The sequence below is a fragment of the Orbicella faveolata genome, unplaced genomic scaffold, assembly GCF_042242905.1.
Source record: "Orbicella faveolata isolate gen_17 unplaced genomic scaffold, um_ofav_v1 contig_34, whole genome shotgun sequence".
Taxonomy (NCBI): domain Eukaryota; kingdom Metazoa; phylum Cnidaria; class Anthozoa; order Scleractinia; family Merulinidae; genus Orbicella; species Orbicella faveolata.
Window position 1 is genome coordinate 7,484,960 of NW_028301563.1, and position 17,326 is coordinate 7,502,285.

At 37.0% G+C, this 17,326-nt stretch overlaps 1 protein-coding gene, 1 long non-coding RNA gene and 1 pseudogene across 2 annotated transcripts; 1 reads left to right on the top strand and 2 right to left on the bottom strand.

The window, feature by feature from the left end:
- Positions 1 to 4,710: 4,710 nt before the first annotated feature.
- Positions 4,711 to 5,495, bottom strand: LOC149104505 (uncharacterized). Its single transcript, XR_016201266.1, has 2 exons — positions 5,351 to 5,495; positions 4,711 to 4,926 (listed from the first exon to the last, which is right to left on the bottom strand). It is a non-coding gene; the product is annotated as an uncharacterized LOC149104505 (long non-coding RNA).
- Positions 5,496 to 13,991: 8,496 nt separating this feature from the next.
- LOC149104506 (uncharacterized) lies at positions 13,992 to 15,689 on the top strand. The gene is made up of 4 exons (XM_089271065.1): positions 13,992 to 14,307; positions 14,878 to 15,019; positions 15,121 to 15,245; positions 15,427 to 15,689. Exons 1-3 carry the CDS (start codon positions 14,110 to 14,112, stop codon positions 15,222 to 15,224), a joined length of 444 nt encoding a protein of 147 aa, XP_089127191.1. The 5' UTR covers positions 13,992 to 14,109; the 3' UTR covers positions 15,225 to 15,245; positions 15,427 to 15,689.
- Positions 15,690 to 16,417: 728 nt separating this feature from the next.
- LOC149104507 (uncharacterized) lies at positions 16,418 to 17,287 on the bottom strand (annotated as a pseudogene).
- Positions 17,288 to 17,326: the final 39 nt, after the last annotated feature.

The following is a 17,326-nucleotide window of genomic DNA, read 5'->3' on the forward strand; positions in this document are numbered from 1 at the left end:
CAAAGTAGAAATCAAAACATTGTTATTCATTGTTAATAAATGAAAAGGCACAATTTCTTAGTGCCTTAAACAAGTTGCAAGACGAATTTCATTTCTTCATTAATTCTTTACAGGAATTTTTTTATATGATTCCACATAAAGTCGCACTTGAGCCTTATGTTAAGGCTTTTCAATACAAGGTGCTTAATTCTATCCTTTATACCAAGACTAAACTCTACAAAATTCGCTTCAGTACTCATAATAAATGCACCTTTTGCCAATCAGATTTAGAATCATTCCATTACCTTTTGTATAGTTGTCCTCACTCGAAAGCTTTCTGGAATGAATTTCCATCATGTTGGTTTTCCATTACAAAGGAGAAAATCAGTCTTAATAAAAAGATATAATTGCAGATATTTTAACAAGATTATGTCACTTACTTAACTATCTTCTCATTATTGCAAAACTCCTCTTATAGGATTGCAAAAGAGATCAAACCCTTCCAAATATTAAGGCGTTTGGATTTATAGCTCAAATAAAATATGCAACAGAATTCTATATTGCGCGTAATAGCAAAAAAAAAAATTGACATTTTAAGAGAAAAATGGGCAGCAATTCAAATATGAGAGAGGATGGGGGGCGGGGGAGGGGTTGGGGATTAAGGTTATATGTTACGTGATTCTGTACTTCAGAATTCAAGTTATTCATCAGCTTTCCTTTCTTTTTCTTTCTGTCTTTTTTTTTTTTTTTTTTTTTCACATCTAATGAATACCCCTTGTAACAGTTATATGTTTTTGCTTTGATTTTGATTAGTTTTGATTTTTGTAACAAGTTTAACTATTACTTTTTTTTTATGTAGATATTGTAATAAAGTTTGTAATATATGTCTTGTAGCATTTAGGTAATAACAAAAAAAATAACCAAGAATGCGTTAGAAACGATCGTACTTGCAGAGAATGTATAATTGCATTGTTGTGATTATATGCTGACTGCGTTGAAGACTGAATTTACCTTATTCCGCGCACGCATTGTGCGCGTAAAAGTAGCCCTGTCTAGTTAAGTAACTCAACGTAATGGTTACCGTTCATCTCTGTTTTTGCCGCTCTTTTTGTGACCGTTATACATCTAAAGGAACAGGAGACCAGTTAAGCAATTAAATTATCCAGTCGGATATTCATCTAAAGAAAACAAGTCTGCAGTATGGAAAATCTCTGTAAAAAAATGCTAAAAAAATATCGTTATGATCTATTTATTTCAATTAGCATGGTTATTACAGGCATAAGGCAAGTTCAATCCCGCTATTTTGTTTTATCTTATTTCATTTTTTTTTGTTTTTTTACCCTAATATGATAGTAACAAGCAACCGTTCATAAATATATTTTCTTTTAGTTGATCCCTGCCATGGGTACCACACTTTTAATGCTACCGAAAGAAACCTGGCTAATGCGGACAAGTCTCATTTCCCGGACTGCGGAACTTTTCAGGGAAACTGGTATCGTTTCCAAGGAGCTGCAGGAGTAAGACTGCCAACTCAATGTCCACCAATAAAAGATGAGCCATATCCAGTATGGTTGAATGTTGAGAGCAACAGATTGCCACACAAAGGAGAAGGCGTAAAAGAAGGCATCACTGTCTGCCTTCCTTTGAAGGGTTCTGATTGTTGCGAAAATCATTTCCAAATAAGCGTCAAGAATTGTTCCTCCTACTTGGTGTATAGGTTGCATGCAATAAAGTGTCCGTACCGCTACTATGGCACTAACTAAAACCAAGCAACTACGGGAAGCAATGAAAGTGTGTAGGCAACAATGCCGAAAGATACCATGGGTAGAAGTGGTTACTTATGTTTGTTCGCACAAGCTCACGGTGATTTTAATTTTCAGCGAGAAGGAAGGATAAATAACAGATACATTATGTTTCCTTTTATCAGGCTGAAACACTGTGAAGCGTTGGCCAACAATCACTGACAGTAATTTATCTCGCCATTGTCGTGTACTGCACAGGCCTTCAAATGATTCCCAAATTTTACCTCAAGCGTCGCCATAAAAGATGAAATTCATGGGGACTCGGGAATTTGGACAGTGGTTTTAAATTATATAATGCATTTTGCTTTACTTAATAATACAGATACAGCAGTTACTATAGGTAACGAAACAAAATATACATTATTTAACCAATTTGAATTCAAATTTGCCACTTTAAAAATGATGGTTTAGATAGGTTTTTCCTCGAAGGTCTTTATCAGGACACCTGCGATGTATTCTAACACAGGATGCTCACTATATTTTCAAATTTGGATTCAACTGAGAACTCTCGAGTCAATTGACTACATTTCTTGGGTAGCTTTCGGCACAGAGGTTGTGATGATTGACAGCAAAAGATATGCACGAGCAACGTGTAAAGGCGACAGCTTTACACTTACGGTATGCAAATAAATATGCTAAGGACACTACGGTAATTTACGCGCTTGCAAAACATCTGAGGAAAAATCCTAAACCACAATTTTTAAAAATTGGATCATTTGCAGACTGCACAGTACGTTTTTGTGCTTTTGTAGGACAACAATTCTCGAGACAGCTCGTTAATGTAGAGATAACTTAGGGTAATGGTGGAGTGGGGTGGGTGGATGCCACCCCTCCCTTAAGTTTTGAAAAGACGATTTACTCTAAAGGGCTGAAACTTTCAGCAGCTGTTTATTAAGTAAGTAAGAACTGTATAGAAGTCTCAACTCATTCATCATCATTCATCCTCCGGGAGGCGCGGTGGCCTCATGGTTAGTGCGCTCGGCCCCGGATCGAGCGGTCTGGGTTCGAGCCCTGGCTGGGGACACTGTGTTGTGTTCTTGAGCAAGACACTTTACTCTCACAGTGCCTCTCTCCGCTCAGGAGTATAAATGGGTACCGGCGAATTGTTGGGGAAACCTAACAAATTGCGGGGAGAGTGACCTGCAATGGAGTAGCATCCCATCCAGGGGGAGTAGAAATGCTCCTAGCCGCTTCATGCTACAGAAACTGAGATAAAATCCAGCAGCTATGAGCCATCGGTTCCAAGGCTTCACGACATTTTCATTCATCCTCCACGGAAATTTTGATAGGTCAATTGTGTCTCCATCATTTTTGGCGTTGCCATGGCTTGTCGATCGAGTCAAAGATTACGTTCATTTACTTTTCCATTGCCTTAAATACTCAATTTTTAGGGCTGTGTTTTACGGTAAAATAAAGCATCGATGACTTAATTATCTCCATAAGAAAATACCAAAAAAGTAATGAAGTATCCTAATTATTTGGTTAGTATTTATTTGAAAAAGTTCATTTTGTCATGCTTAGATTTATGCAATAATCTATTATCAAACTCAGACTGATATAACTTGAGTTATTACATTAGTGTCATTTCTGGTTTTGTTGAGTTGTATAATTTTGCAATAAGTACTGTGAGAATTTTTGAACATGCAAATAAAGCTGCTTGTTTTTGGTACAAGTGTGCATTATAATCGAATCAGACACAATCGGCCCGCGAGCAAACTTGCCCTTTCCATTTCTCCTTAGCAATAATAATAATAATAATGATAATAATAATAATGATAATAATAATAATAATAAGAAGAAGAAGAAGAAGAAGAAGAAGAAGAAGAAGAAGAAGAAGAAGAAGAAGTAATGGCAATATGACTGGGTGGAGTTCAATTCGGTCGGTTATCATAAGAGTGATGACAAAATCGGACGACCGCGCAGAAGAAGTCCTATTTGTTTATCACGAGTATGATTACCGATCGAATTGGACGACACGAAGTCTTATTACCAATTAATCATAAAAATTACAATTTGCGAGAAAAGAAGAATAGAACGCCTTCCAAACTAAAATGTGGCATTCCAATTTGGAACAATTCCGAAGGGTACTGGTATTTGATGCGGAAAAAGTTTGTGTTTCCGAAAGGTTTTGGCTTATTGGAAGGAGAAAAAGAAGTGTTCAGTTGAGTCCGCCAGGGACAATACATCCAATTTCACCAAAATGTACAATTTAATGTAAAAAAGATCGTGCACCCATCGCGCTTTCCTTTTTTGAGAGATTAAGATTTTCTGATCTCCCGGCCCACAACTTATCAGAATAAAACGGTCATCTATCTATGATTCTAAAAGGATTCAGAATTTCTGATCCCCCAAGACTTTAATAGATTCAAAAAACTGATCCCCAGTCCACAACCCGTCAGAGCAAAACAGTCATCTACTTATAATTCTAAATGCATTCAGAATTTCTGATCCCCATCACTTCACGGGACAAAAACGGCTATCTGTTCATGGTTCTAAAAGTATTGCGAATTTCTGATCCCCCTCCCCCACCAAATCTGCTGACATGATAGAAAGAGCTGTCGATTTATAATTCTACAACAATTCAGAATTTCTGATCCCACATGACTTAAAGGGATTCAAAAATTCTGATCCCCCAGTGCATAACTTATCAGAACAAAACGGTCATCTACCTATAATTCTTAAAAGGATTCAGAATTTCTGATCCCCCTTATCAGGTGACAGGACAGAAATAGCCGTCTATTTATAATTCACAAGAAATTAACTAGATGTGTGATAGCTAAAAAGTAACGATTGGATAGTAACTTTAAACACATTACAGACAAAATGGATCACAGAGCAAAGGGCATCAGAAAAGTACACAAATGAAATATTCACAGATAGGTCATTATTTATAACGATTTAAAACCACGCCAAAGGATCGAGACAAAAATTGCAGTTTCATGCCGGACAGTGAAAGGTTTTATTTTCAATTCAAAAAGATATGAATTTAGGCTCTAGAATTACAAGCTGTTATTTAAAGTTCACATCAAAGATAACAAGAATTTTAATCAGGACTCAGCTGCCGTCTGGGCCACCTCCGTTTTCTGCTTTAATGTGTTCGTTTCGGATTGACGGCCGCTATTCTTGCCTTTTTTTTCCCTCTGCTCTGCAATGAAGCAATTGAAGCTAAATATTTTTATAAATAGCGATAGAATTAACATTGTTTTTCATTAATCAATTGATCGGGAGTGTATTCTTTTGTAAAGAATAAAGAGCAGTATGTAGGCAATGCGGTAGTGAAGTGTATCGAGCGTGATCTGTAGCTTCAAATCAATTCAGTGTAAACTTTAAGTTACCTCTTCAAAAAGCACACTAACAAGCTATTATGCAAGCATTTCATACATAGGAAATGTGTGTGAATAGTTTCCTCGTTACGGGTGCTAATAAAATCAGGGGAACAAACGTTTTTCTTGTGTTTCAGTGATCGCGAAATAAATATAACAACGAAATTTCTTCAGCCACAACATTGATTTCGATTCAAAGATTGAGCAGCTAACTTTAATGTTGAGCAACAATTATGATATACTTACTTTTCTGCGACTTTCCTTTCTTTCACCGAAGCAATCAAGATACTCATTTGAACTTGGACAAATCATTCCATGTTTCTTGCTGCTATTGACAATGTTGGATTCGAAATTGCGCGCAAATAACTGACTCCTTTGGAAAGGGAATCTGCTGGTCAAAAGTATTCATTTATCAGATTCACCGAAGGATTATGGGATCGGATGGAAACAGCAAAATGGCGGGCAAAGATCGTGGTGAATGTTGTTAGGATTCGATAACAAAGCTCTCTGTTATTTTATAGCCTTGCTCTACGTTGGAAAGCAGTCACAAATTGTTTACAGATGTCCGTTGTTATTCCAGTTGAGTCAAATCCCAGTAAAGGTGGAAAAGTATGAAGTTTCGTCGGCAAAACAGTGTGGCAATCAAACTATTTGCCAGCAGCTGGCGGTTTCTCTTACACTCGTCAGGTTTACAGAAAGCTTGTGGTCCCTGCAGCTTTCCAAGGTAAACTGATTTTCTTGCATAATTTGTGAAGGTTCTTGAAATACTGGAAACGTTCTGGCCGGTTAAATTGATCGTGGAAGATTACAGAAGATGCAGATGCTTTAACACACTGTTAAGTCTTGTTGATTTCGTGAATGCAAATGTTCATTTCCTAAAGGAGTTATGAAAGCAACTGTATTCAACACAACAATATACAAACAATTTCGCGTTGGGAAAATCATTCATTGTAAAAGTACAATAAGTGCAATAAATGCGAGCTCTCTCATGTAGTTTACATATACTTCATATAGCTAGTGTATATCTTGTCTAGGATCAAGTGGGCATACATGTATTTATTATACAACAACTAAAACACAAGATATCAAAAAGCAACACCCTTCACCTTTTTGATTTTCAGGTTGATGGTGGTACTCTTGAGGTTATGTTAGATGTGCATATAACATTATCAAGACCTTTTGTTTCCCACTTATTACTTGAGTTGCAAAAGACTGATGTTATTTTCATTAGGGTGGTTGAAGTTCTCTTTAATTGGGCAGTATTTCAAAGGTTTTTTTATAATTTGGCATTTCGTTATGCAAATAGAGGTTATTTAGAACAGCAGATGTAATTCACAGCTAGGTTATGGAAGATTACTTTTAACCCCTTCCAGAAATTTGTACATAAAGCTTACCATAATTTGAAAAACACATGATTCATGGATAAAATTAATTGAAAAAAATACTTTCATGAAGAAATTAATGTAATTGAAATTTGAAATTCATTTCAAGAATATTTTGTGCTTTTCCGGTCACGAAATCTGTTTACATTTCATGAAAATTTACTGAAGAATGTAAACATTTACTAGACTCCAATTTAAGTAGCTGAGAAGTGTTTCAAACAAGATTTTTGAAAGATATATGTTAAATTTAAGTAAGTTTTGTGATAAATCGCAACATAATGGAAACTCATTTCCAGCCAGATTTTGTCCTCCTTTTGCATCTGGATGTGCCTAGTTTTTGGTATTAAATTTTAATGTACAACTGTAGCAGGTTTAAATAAAACTATGAGTTATTTATACATTTTCCTATGTAAATACAGAGATTTCACTTAGGTTTAGGATTTGAAGAGCAGGTATCAAAGTTCAATATAAATGAGTAATGAAGAGTTTTCAATAGTTAGCTATATTTTCACCACCTGTGTCTAAGAAAGCTTTTGGCTAGGTTAATATTAAAGTGCTACGTGTACATGAATGATGGATAATTTTTAGATTGGCTGCTATCTTTTTACTATCTCTGGCTTTTGGGTAGGTTATCACAGTGCGATATGAGTGATGGGTAGTTTTCAGATAGGCTATCTTTGTACTAACTACAGCAGAGGTAGGTTTCAGATAGGATAGTGTTTTATTGTTCAATATAAGGACTAGTTTTCAGATAGCCTAGTTTTTGGCTTACTACAGTAGTGGTGGCTTTTGGATAGACAAGTTAGTGGATAGCTAGGCCATCTAAGTATCTGTTGAATATCTATACAGGAAGCTAGTTTTTAGCTAGTCTATCCATTTCCTAACTATCTGATGGATAGATATTAGTTAACTTTAAGCCATGCCAAAGATAGCTATCCTCTATCTACAAAACCTCTTGGATAGAAAAAAGATAGAGATTTTCATCCGTCAACCAGGAATGAGATAGTTGCAAGTAGCATGAAGTTAGTAATAAACTAGTAATAAGATATGATCGTTTTTGGGAGGGCTTCTTTAACTGAGGACAGCAAACTATTGCCAGCTAGCAGGAAACATCTCCAAGATGAGTGTGCCAAATTAAAGAAGAAAGAATAGAATTGCTTGTAGCATTAGCTACAATACTTGCATCCATATCTGTCAGGTCTTTATAAAAAACAATTTTACCCACACCCTTCTCCTTTGAGCATGGTTAAACTGGTTATGTAACTGAAGTGTGAATGAACTGGTAGCCCACTCAAAAAGTTAGATTGAAGATGTAAAAACATGTTGGGCAAAGCTAAAGTCCATGGCCGCTGCTATATGACAACAGGTTTTTGGAGGATACTGTATACATGTATGTAGAGTACATCGACCCACTTAAATGTATCAACTGCAAATTTAAATGTACATGTAAATTGCAGTCCTTAATTGTCATCCCTGTAATGTACTGTAGTGTTCCTGAATGCTCTTTTTGTTTGATAACAGTGAGGTGCCTTGTTTCCATGTTAAACAGAAATTGTTAGAAATTTTTCCTTCACACAAGGTGAGCTAACTCCGACAGAGAAAGTGGAGTCTGCATTTATGCCTACAGTTGTGCAGTTTGAGTAATCTCACTTTTTTGGTCAATTCTGAACTTTCCTATCCTCTTAGGTACTGTTTGATATTGTTTTTTTAGACTTACAGCTACTGTAATTTTGAAGTGCATAGATCATTGTAATACAATGTGTGATGTTTACAGTTACTTATATTAATAGACTGCTGTGAAGAAACTTGTTCTTCATCACTCTCTCAGTATAATCTGAGTGTATGGAATCTGTTAAGAATTATGCTATATTTGTATAAAATTTCTAATTGAATATTGTTATCAAGGAAAAATATTTTGATTAGACATTGTTCAGGCAGGCAGCGAGATCTAAACCCTGTCTTCAATGTTATGATTTAATGTGGCTACATTGGATGTAACACTGGTTTTGCAGGGGATCAGAAATTCTGAATCTTCTCCTGTGTTCTTTGGGGGATCAGAAATTCTGAACCCTTTCTAGAGTTCTTTAGGGGATCAGAAATTCTGAACTCTTTCTAGTGTTCTTCGGGGGATCAGAAATTCTGAACCCTTTCTAGTGTTCTTTGGGGGATCAGAAATTCTGAACCCTTTCTAGTGTTCTTTGGGGGATCAGAAATTCTGAACCCTTTCTAGAGTTCTTTAGGGGATCAGAAATTCTGAACCCTTTCTAGAGTTCTTTAGGGGATCAGAAATTCTGAACCCTTTCTAGTGTTCTTTGGGGGATCAGAAATTCTGAACCCTTTCTAGTGTTCTTTGGGGGATCAGAAATTCTGAACCCTTTTTAGTGTTCTTCGGGGGATCAGAAATTCTGAACCTTTTCTAATGTTCTTTGGGAGATCAGAAATTCTGAACCCTTTCTAGTGTTCTTTGGGGGATTTGAAATTTTGAATCCTCTCTTGTGTTGTTTGGGGATCAGAAATTTTGAATCGTTTTCTATGGAGGTACCTCTCGAGACAAGAAATTCAAAAAAATCATTTGGTGTCTTATGCGTGACTTAAACATTCATTTCAATTCAAATAAAGAATAGGAAATTGCTTGGAAGAATTTTTTAATTCCTTGCAAACAGGGAAACTTTTCCTCTGAGTTTTAACACCAGTTTAAGATTCTTAGTATATTGCAAAAATCGTCTTTGGAATTAAATGGCAATCATAGACTTCCGTCTAAGCTCCACGTTTCACTTTAGGCCAATTTTGCACTCATTTCCAACGGAACTTCCAAGCCTGCAACGTAAAAATAACTTTTCTCCGAGACAGGTTTCTATTTTACACCGAAAAAGTAGCCATTTTTGAAGTGGTTCTTAGTATTTACTCTGAATTTTATCAAATTGGAACACCACATTTTAGTTTGGAAGGCGTTATAGCCAAGTTATGAGAGAAAGGGAAAATTTGCATTAAAATACCTACAAAGGAGATGTAAACATTCTAAGGCCACCGCGCCTCCTATCGGCAATTAGGCGCCAAAAACACCAAAGCGCACCCACGCACGTAACTTTAACTTTGAAAGTGATTGGATGATTTAAACTACAACTTTGAATGTGATTGGCTTATTGAACTGTCCGATAACAACTTGGCAAGTGAATTAGTGGAAAATAGGAGTTTTTTAAACCAATCACAATCGAGGAAATTGTAATTTTTATGATTATAATAATAAAACTATTGATTCACGCTTTTAGCTGTGTGTTACCGAGGTTTGATGCACTTGGAAAATTTGAAGACTGAACCCATTAGGGGGTGCCTCCGTCTGATCTCGACCAAAGTGTCTCAATAGGTACCGGCGAATTTAATGTGTAACCTTCATCGATCTCAAAAAAGCCGTTGATTTTATCGACCACAGTCTCCTAGTACGGAAGCTTCATAAACTGGTGTGACACGAGTAGTCTCAGATGGTTTGAATCATATCTCTGGACCAAAGCCAAAAATGCAGCATAAATGGCCATTTGTCTGTTGTTGCCCGAGTTTCTTGTGGCGTCCCACAGGGTAGCAATCTCGGACCACTCCTATTCTTAGTTTACATTTATGATCTGCCTATTTGCCTCAGTTCAGCCCCTGCGAGGATGTTCGTTGACGACACAAATGTAACCTACCTACGCTGCCAATACAATAGCTGACTTTGAAATTGTCGTTAAACTCAGAGCTAATAAATCTTAATTGCTGGTTTGTAAGTAATAGGCTAAGCCTTGATGTTGCTGAGACTTAAATTTATGGTGATTGGGTAAAATCAACGAATGCAGGCTCTTCCGAATAACCAAATTACTATTGAGATCGACGGTAAATCGATCGAAAAAGTTAAGGATGCGAAATCACAGGGTTTCCATGGTAATTGACGAACCTTGTTCAAGGGCAAGACATATGAACGAAATGAGCAAGAACATTACAGGAAAGACAAGAAACCGTTTAAAAATGTATTTTCTTTCAGTTGATCCCTGGCATGGGTACCAGACTCTAGACGATCTCGACAGGAACCAAATGTAGATTTCAGGGACTGCGAAAGTTTTACGGAAAACTGGTATCGTTTCCAAGGAGCTGCAGGAACAAGAATGCCAACCAAGTGTCCACCAATAGGAAATTCACAATTTCCAGTATGGTTGAATGTTGAGAGCAACAGATTGCCATACAAAGGAGAAGGCGTAAAAACAGACATCAAGGTCTGCTTTCCTGATTGTTGCCGAATCGATAGACATTTCGAAATCAGTGTCAAGAATTGTTCCTCCTATTTGATCTATAAGTTGGGGCAAATGACTACACTTTATTTTTTTCCCAAGAGGGCACGGTGACCAATCCTGCAATCTGATTGGTTCTTAGCGCGATCCAATAAACTGTGACACTCAAGCATATGCCAGTTTCCGTAGCATGGAGTGACTTGGAGTATTTCTACATCTCCCCGCTCCCCTCCTAGATGGATTAGTCCATCGTCGGGTTACCCCCTGCATTAAATTCGTCGGTACTCATTTAGACACCTTGGTCGAGATCTGATAGACGAATTGTACTACGAATTGTACTAATATAACACGGGAGTGATCGAAATCAAATTTTTCCTAAGGCAATGTAATGGGTACATCAATTAGAGACAGGTGACGAGAAAAGAAAAATGCCTGAGACAAAGGATATTCTTTTGAAGTAATACCAAAATCTCAAAACCAGCATATTAAGGACGTTGACTACGTTTGTTAGTGCGCACACGTTCTACGCATCACGCAAGGCATGCTTTAAGCAGCACGAGCGCGCTGGGTTGACATTGACGTAATCAACTACGCTACCAAGTAAAAGACAAAAATAAAAGCAAGATTTTTCTACTGTCGCCAAATCAAGTTTAATGAACTTGTACTTAAACCAGGAACACCAGAATAGCAGCACATCCCTAACTACTTACTATTAACGTCTTCCAGCTGAAAAACTAGCTGTTATCTGTCAAATAATTGTGCTGAAATTCAACTGTAAACATATACGTGCAAATGGCGTAGTGCGCGCGCAAAACAAGTGCGAGATACGCAAATGGTTTACTTACTGGGTACGTGACAGGAAAAAATGCAATGAGTACCGTAAAAGTTTTCAAAAAAGATGAATAACTTTCAAAAGCGCGTGACTACCCCTACATTTTTCTTATGAAATGGAAGTGGCAAGCCTATTCAACTCGTGATTAGTTTCTGGTTGTAAGCAAAAGGTATTTAGACTGTATTTTAGCTGAACCAGAGGAAGGCTTTTCTAAGGAAATCTGTAAAGAAATATCATTTCCTTCTTCTTTAAGAGAAATGCTGATGTCAGCATTTTGTTGAGATTCAAGGCTAATTATCTTGAAAAAGTGCGTGTTGCAAAGATCTACTTTTTTTCGCGTGGTCCTAACCTGACACAAACATCTTTATATTTAGTAGGCACCGTCCTTAAAACGGTATGTGTTCTAACCAGTTAAGGGAATTTCAATTATTTAAACCTTGGGCTTTGCAAAACGATCACAATGGCCTTCTATTTTATGCAATTTAGGCATTTTCAATTCCCTCTTCTCTCCCACCAGCTGCGTCTTGATAACCTTGTCTCTTAAAACGTTTATTTTAAGCTTCCCGTCTTTTAATTAACCCTGTCGTCTCCAGCCATCCAGGAGCCTGTTTTACAAAATCCTAACCGAAACAAAGCGAACCTCATTAACAATACATAACAAAACGAGGCTTGAAATGAACTTCTCAGCAAGATGTGGCATGCTTGTCAAAACAACAGCTTTATTGACTCAAACTTCAGTGCACTGCAGTAAGACTCGTCCGTCCTGTCGTCGTTTTCAGTTTTCTCGTGGATTCTGTTTTAAACCGACACTTCAGTTAATTCGCGGAGCTATCCACGCGAGCTAATATTTATCATTGATGTACTAGTCGGAGCATAGCCAGAAATTCCGAACCGCGCGTGCGCAATAGACCGCAAGACTTAGAATTTTAACGGTATTTTAAACTTGCGAAAGAATAGAAGGATCAGTATGGAGATTCATATAAAACCAGTTTCTAAAATTCGTATCATGGACATATCCCCGCCATCCCAATGCCAGTTCTAATGATACTCATCAGTACTTTCATTGCAGAATTACTTTGTTTTGATAAATCAAACACTCGTTGCGGTTTTCTCGGTTATTAATTGCAGCGTTTCATTCCGAAGAAATGCCCTTTAGAACACACAAAATGGCGCCTACCTGTATAAATGTCACTTTCCACATCTTGACTCAGCCGAAATCCTCTCCTGGCATCGATCCATCCCAATCAAATTTTTTAAGTTCAAAGATGTCATTCAACATTTACGGCAATTAAGACTTTGTATACCCTGAAAATATTGCGGCTTTTTTAGCCTTCTTTCAGCAAATATAAACGCATCCATGAACACTAATCTTGCTTCGATCGCGCGCAAAAAACAGTCTTGATTGCCCCTCTTCTTCGCATTAAATGCTGTGCAAAAACGATCGCCATTTTGATACCAACAGCTCAATGACAGCTAAAAGGCTGGTAACTACAGGGGGTGATTACGAGGCTAGAGGCTCGGTGGCACAGGCTTTTTTTTTGGAGGGAATTTCAGAATTTTTTTGTTGTTTTCGCGCAAAAAAAAAAAAAAAAAAATCAAAACAAGAAGGAAAAAATGTCTGATCGCTACCCGGTCCGTGATCCCCTCGTATCTATCTGCAATCCACCAGAAGCACAGTTAAAATATGTGACAAAACAACGTGATGGTAATGAAGTTGTGTTCTGGCTGGCAATTAAGAATGCCGCACTGATACAGTGGCACAAATTGAAAAAAGAAACGCCAGGTATTGCATACATTGACATGTTAAATGGAATCATTCCTGGACAAGCATTTAAGATCAGTGGAGGGAGTGATCGAATTGAGCGCCGACTTTCAAATCGCTGTTCTGTTGCTTCAATCACAAATAAGACCCTGAACAGAAAAGGAAATTGTAAAAACAGAAAAGAGCATGAGGAAACATTGTGTAGGCTGGCTATTTTGAGAAGTGAAGTGATCTTGGCAGAGAAGTGGGAAGTAGATCTGCGTTCCATTCAGTCAAAACTTGAAAGAGCAGAAGATGAAATCTGTAACTGGAGAGCAAAATATGAAAATCTTGAGGAAGAAAAGGAGAAACTAGTTGAAGAAATGCTTTCAGAGATTGAAAAAGATTATGCTAAAGAAAAGGAAAGAACAAGAGAACTGAACAATGAAAATCAACAACTGACTAACTACATTGACAGGTTACAGAATGAAAGCTTGGGGAGTCACAGAGGAGCTGGAATTCCAGACCTCAAAACCAAACAAGTAAAAAACAGAAAATTAAAAGAACTAAAAACTTGAACACAGAAGGCACTTAATTTTGTTGAAATATTTGGCCTGGATTTACAGCTTTTGAAACTTAAAGGCCCTAACAGCACTGATAGCTTTTCTATAGACTTCTCAACTACAGATCATCCCAATCTGCAACAAGAACATGGTAGTGTGGCATCCCCAAAATCAAAATATGAAAAACTTCATCCCGATGACAAAAACACAGTGGAGAGCATACTCTTTTTAATGGATAAATTTGGAGTTGGGGATGAATTTATTCATGAGCTGTCAATGGCTGTTGATGATTTTCCTGTTAAATCCTATTTAATAAAACAATGTCGATCTGATCTAAATAAGCAAGTTAAAATTTCTACCACGCCTGGTTTGGCACCTGGAGCTCAGTATTCCTTCAAAGAGTTGCTCACTGACAAAGTGAGAGACATGGTAAGTACTCATTACTGGACTAGTTTCATCAAGTGTTAATGCCATCCAGCTATTGACACACATAAATAAATCCATTAATGGAAAATCTTATGGTTGAAACATTTACTTTACCCTAGAGCAGTAATCCAAGAAGAGGATGAGAAAGCTCATGCTCATTTCCTGCCTTAATCGATAACAACAAATAACATTGGTTCCCTATGGAATTGAGCAAGAGTCTAATGAGGGACCCAACATTTACCTGTAAACAACAGAAAAACAAAATTAAAGTGTAACAGCAAAACTGATCACAAAAATAAAGTACTTAATGGCTGGAGATTATACTGTTTATTCAGTAGCTATAGTGTGCAAAATAAATTAAAATATATATATATATATATCTTAAGTTTTCTTTCTTTTTTTGAAATGTAAGTTGTGTATCATGTCATCCTTGTTGATGCACTTGTAAGGTCTAATAATTTCATGTAATGTGAAATATGTATTAACATAACAACTGCATTGTGAGCTTTTAATCAATCAGACAGGCAAATAAAAATAGTTCTTTGAACTGAAAGATGTTCAATTTAATCACAGATAAGCAAAGGAACATTAAAGGATGGAGAAACAGTAAAAGTTAAAATAAGTGGTGATGGAGCAAGTATGAGCAGGATGACTAATTTCATACTTCTGAGTTTCATTATCCTTCAGAAGGTGGATGATATTTTGTCATCAAAAGGTTAGTTAAGTACACAAACATATGCAACTGATTATTAATTATTGTTTTGAATAGGTGTCAATTTAATAAATATATCTTTAATTTACAACCTTCTTTTTCAGGAAATCACACTGTTGCTGTTGTAAATGGCAGAGAGAGCCGCCAGACTTTGGAGGAGTCATTTAAAGATGTGTTTTTAGAAGCAAATAAGAAGACCACATGCTAAATGGTCAATCAATTATGGAAGGTAGGTACAGTTTAAATTCTACACAATTTATCTGTTCATAAAGTAATCAATTGAGATAACATCACAGTCCAAGTAATCAGTTCATCCCTATCAATTATTACATCCCAATTTAGAGACAAGTTGGGCAATTAGCTGTTTTTACTTATCTTAATATTTTCTTGTCTCAATGTTTTGTCTTTAGGACTTTGCAGATCTGTACTTCAAATACATTTCTTCATGGGAGCCATTCTCTACAGAACTATTTCGAGCACAGGTACAAAACAATCCATTACGACTTGAAACTTTATGTATTTCTAATACAGACAAAGAGCAACCACAATGATGATCCAGCTGAGGTGCTACGCACTGAGTATAGATTGGAAGCTCTGAAGCACAGAGAGCGACAGCATCGCAAATACACAAAAAGGGCCCAGGAATACTGGGATGAACTTATCAAAACAAAAAGGGGAACAAAGAGGGGAATCAGCTGCTTAAAGAATATGACTCCATCAGCAGTCTCCCCAACTGAAAAAAATGTATCTAAAAAAGCTAAAAACTCTAAAGAAAAACAGCGAAAACCTCAACAAAAGAGAAAGAAATAACATACTTTAATATTAGTATGTACAACTTTGTTACAAGTGTTCATTCAACTCTGTATTAAAAAGGCACATAAACTTTTTAAGTGTACATACATCTTTGTAAGTGCACATTCAACTCTGTAAATTGTAACATTGTTATTGTGCATACATCTTTATTAGTAGCCATTAAACTCTGTAAATTTTAACTTTGTTGGCTGTGTACATAAATCTTTGTAAGTGTACATTCAAATCTGTTAAAGGTACATTACTTTGTACGTGAAAATTTATCTTTGTATGCATGCCTTTCACCTACCTCAGTAAGTGTACATTTCAACATTGAATGCAAATGTAAAAAAATTACAGAATGCACATTTGAAGGTGAATGTACTTACTGACCACTTAAACTTGGCATATCTATCTCAAAACATTTTCCAATCACTTAGACTCAAATAGCCCTGCATGCAAAAGTCATATAATTTTTTATTTAATATGAAAAGAGCATATCAGGAGAATATTTTTTTTTATATTTTAAATCACGTGTATGATTACAGACCAAATTGCACTCCGCTCAGTTCAATTACCATTCTTAATTTTGCTAAAGTAGCTCTTCATGATTCAATCATTTAGAGCTACTTTAGTAAAATTAAAAGAATTATTCTCCTGATATGCTCTTGGTAACAAAGCAGGAATCCCACCCATACCTATTTCATACTTCTTTGGGGACCAAGAAATGAACGTTTTAACCCTTATAGGGTAAAAAACCTTTATTCCTTGACCATGAGAGTCCACCCAGTAATCCCACCCAAGAGGAAAATAAACAGCATTGAAATCTTCTTTCTCAAAAAATGTCCATTCCTCCCTCGTCACTCCCTTACCAGTAAACAAGAAACGAAAAACACCCCCCCCCCCCGAAAAAACAACCTTACAGGCAAACGTGACCGCGACTTCAAGTGCCGTTCGACGGCCACCCTAAAAAAACAAGCATTTTCTTGAACAATTGCCACGTCCGGGGGCTTGGCCTGTTGAAGAGCTCCACACATCGAGGTAAGATACCCTCCTCTGGCTCCCACGAGGCTTCGTAGGGCGAGTAGCCCTTCCATTGCACCAAACATTCTACCTAATTAAATGAAAGGTAAGAAAGGCTCGTGCTGATTTCGGGTAAACACTGAATTCAGTTAATATCAACCAAGCGAGCACGTGCGAAAACAGGCACTACAACCAAACACTTACCGTTTCATTTCTTTCCCGTCTTTCGACGAGCCTTTCAAATTCCCAATACGACGATCTTCTGTACTTGTTTATTTTTGGCTGGCCAAAGTCGGCGTCCGCGGATGAAATCGAATTTAAGACCGAGAAGTAGCCTCTAGACGGTCTATCGCGCGACGCCATTTTGGCTTGACTACAGCTTCGGCTTTAACAGACGGGCCAATCACACGCTAGCTTTATTGACAGGCTGACATGTGTACTGGAGCATAACAGAAATAAGCACCACTCACTTTGGTTCGGAATTTCTGGCTATGGGTT

Excerpts from the sequence above, each read along its gene's own strand:
- LOC149104506 (XM_089271065.1), top strand. The coding sequence starts at position 14,110 with ATGGATAAATTTGGAGTTGGGGATGAATTTATTCATGAGCTGTCAATG. Across the intron at positions 14,308-14,877 it reads CTGACAAAGTGAGAGACATG|ATAAGCAAAGGAACATTAAA; the intron begins GTAAGTACTCAT and ends ATTTAATCACAG. Across the intron at positions 15,020-15,120 it reads TGATATTTTGTCATCAAAAG|GAAATCACACTGTTGCTGTT; the intron begins GTTAGTTAAGTA and ends CTTCTTTTTCAG.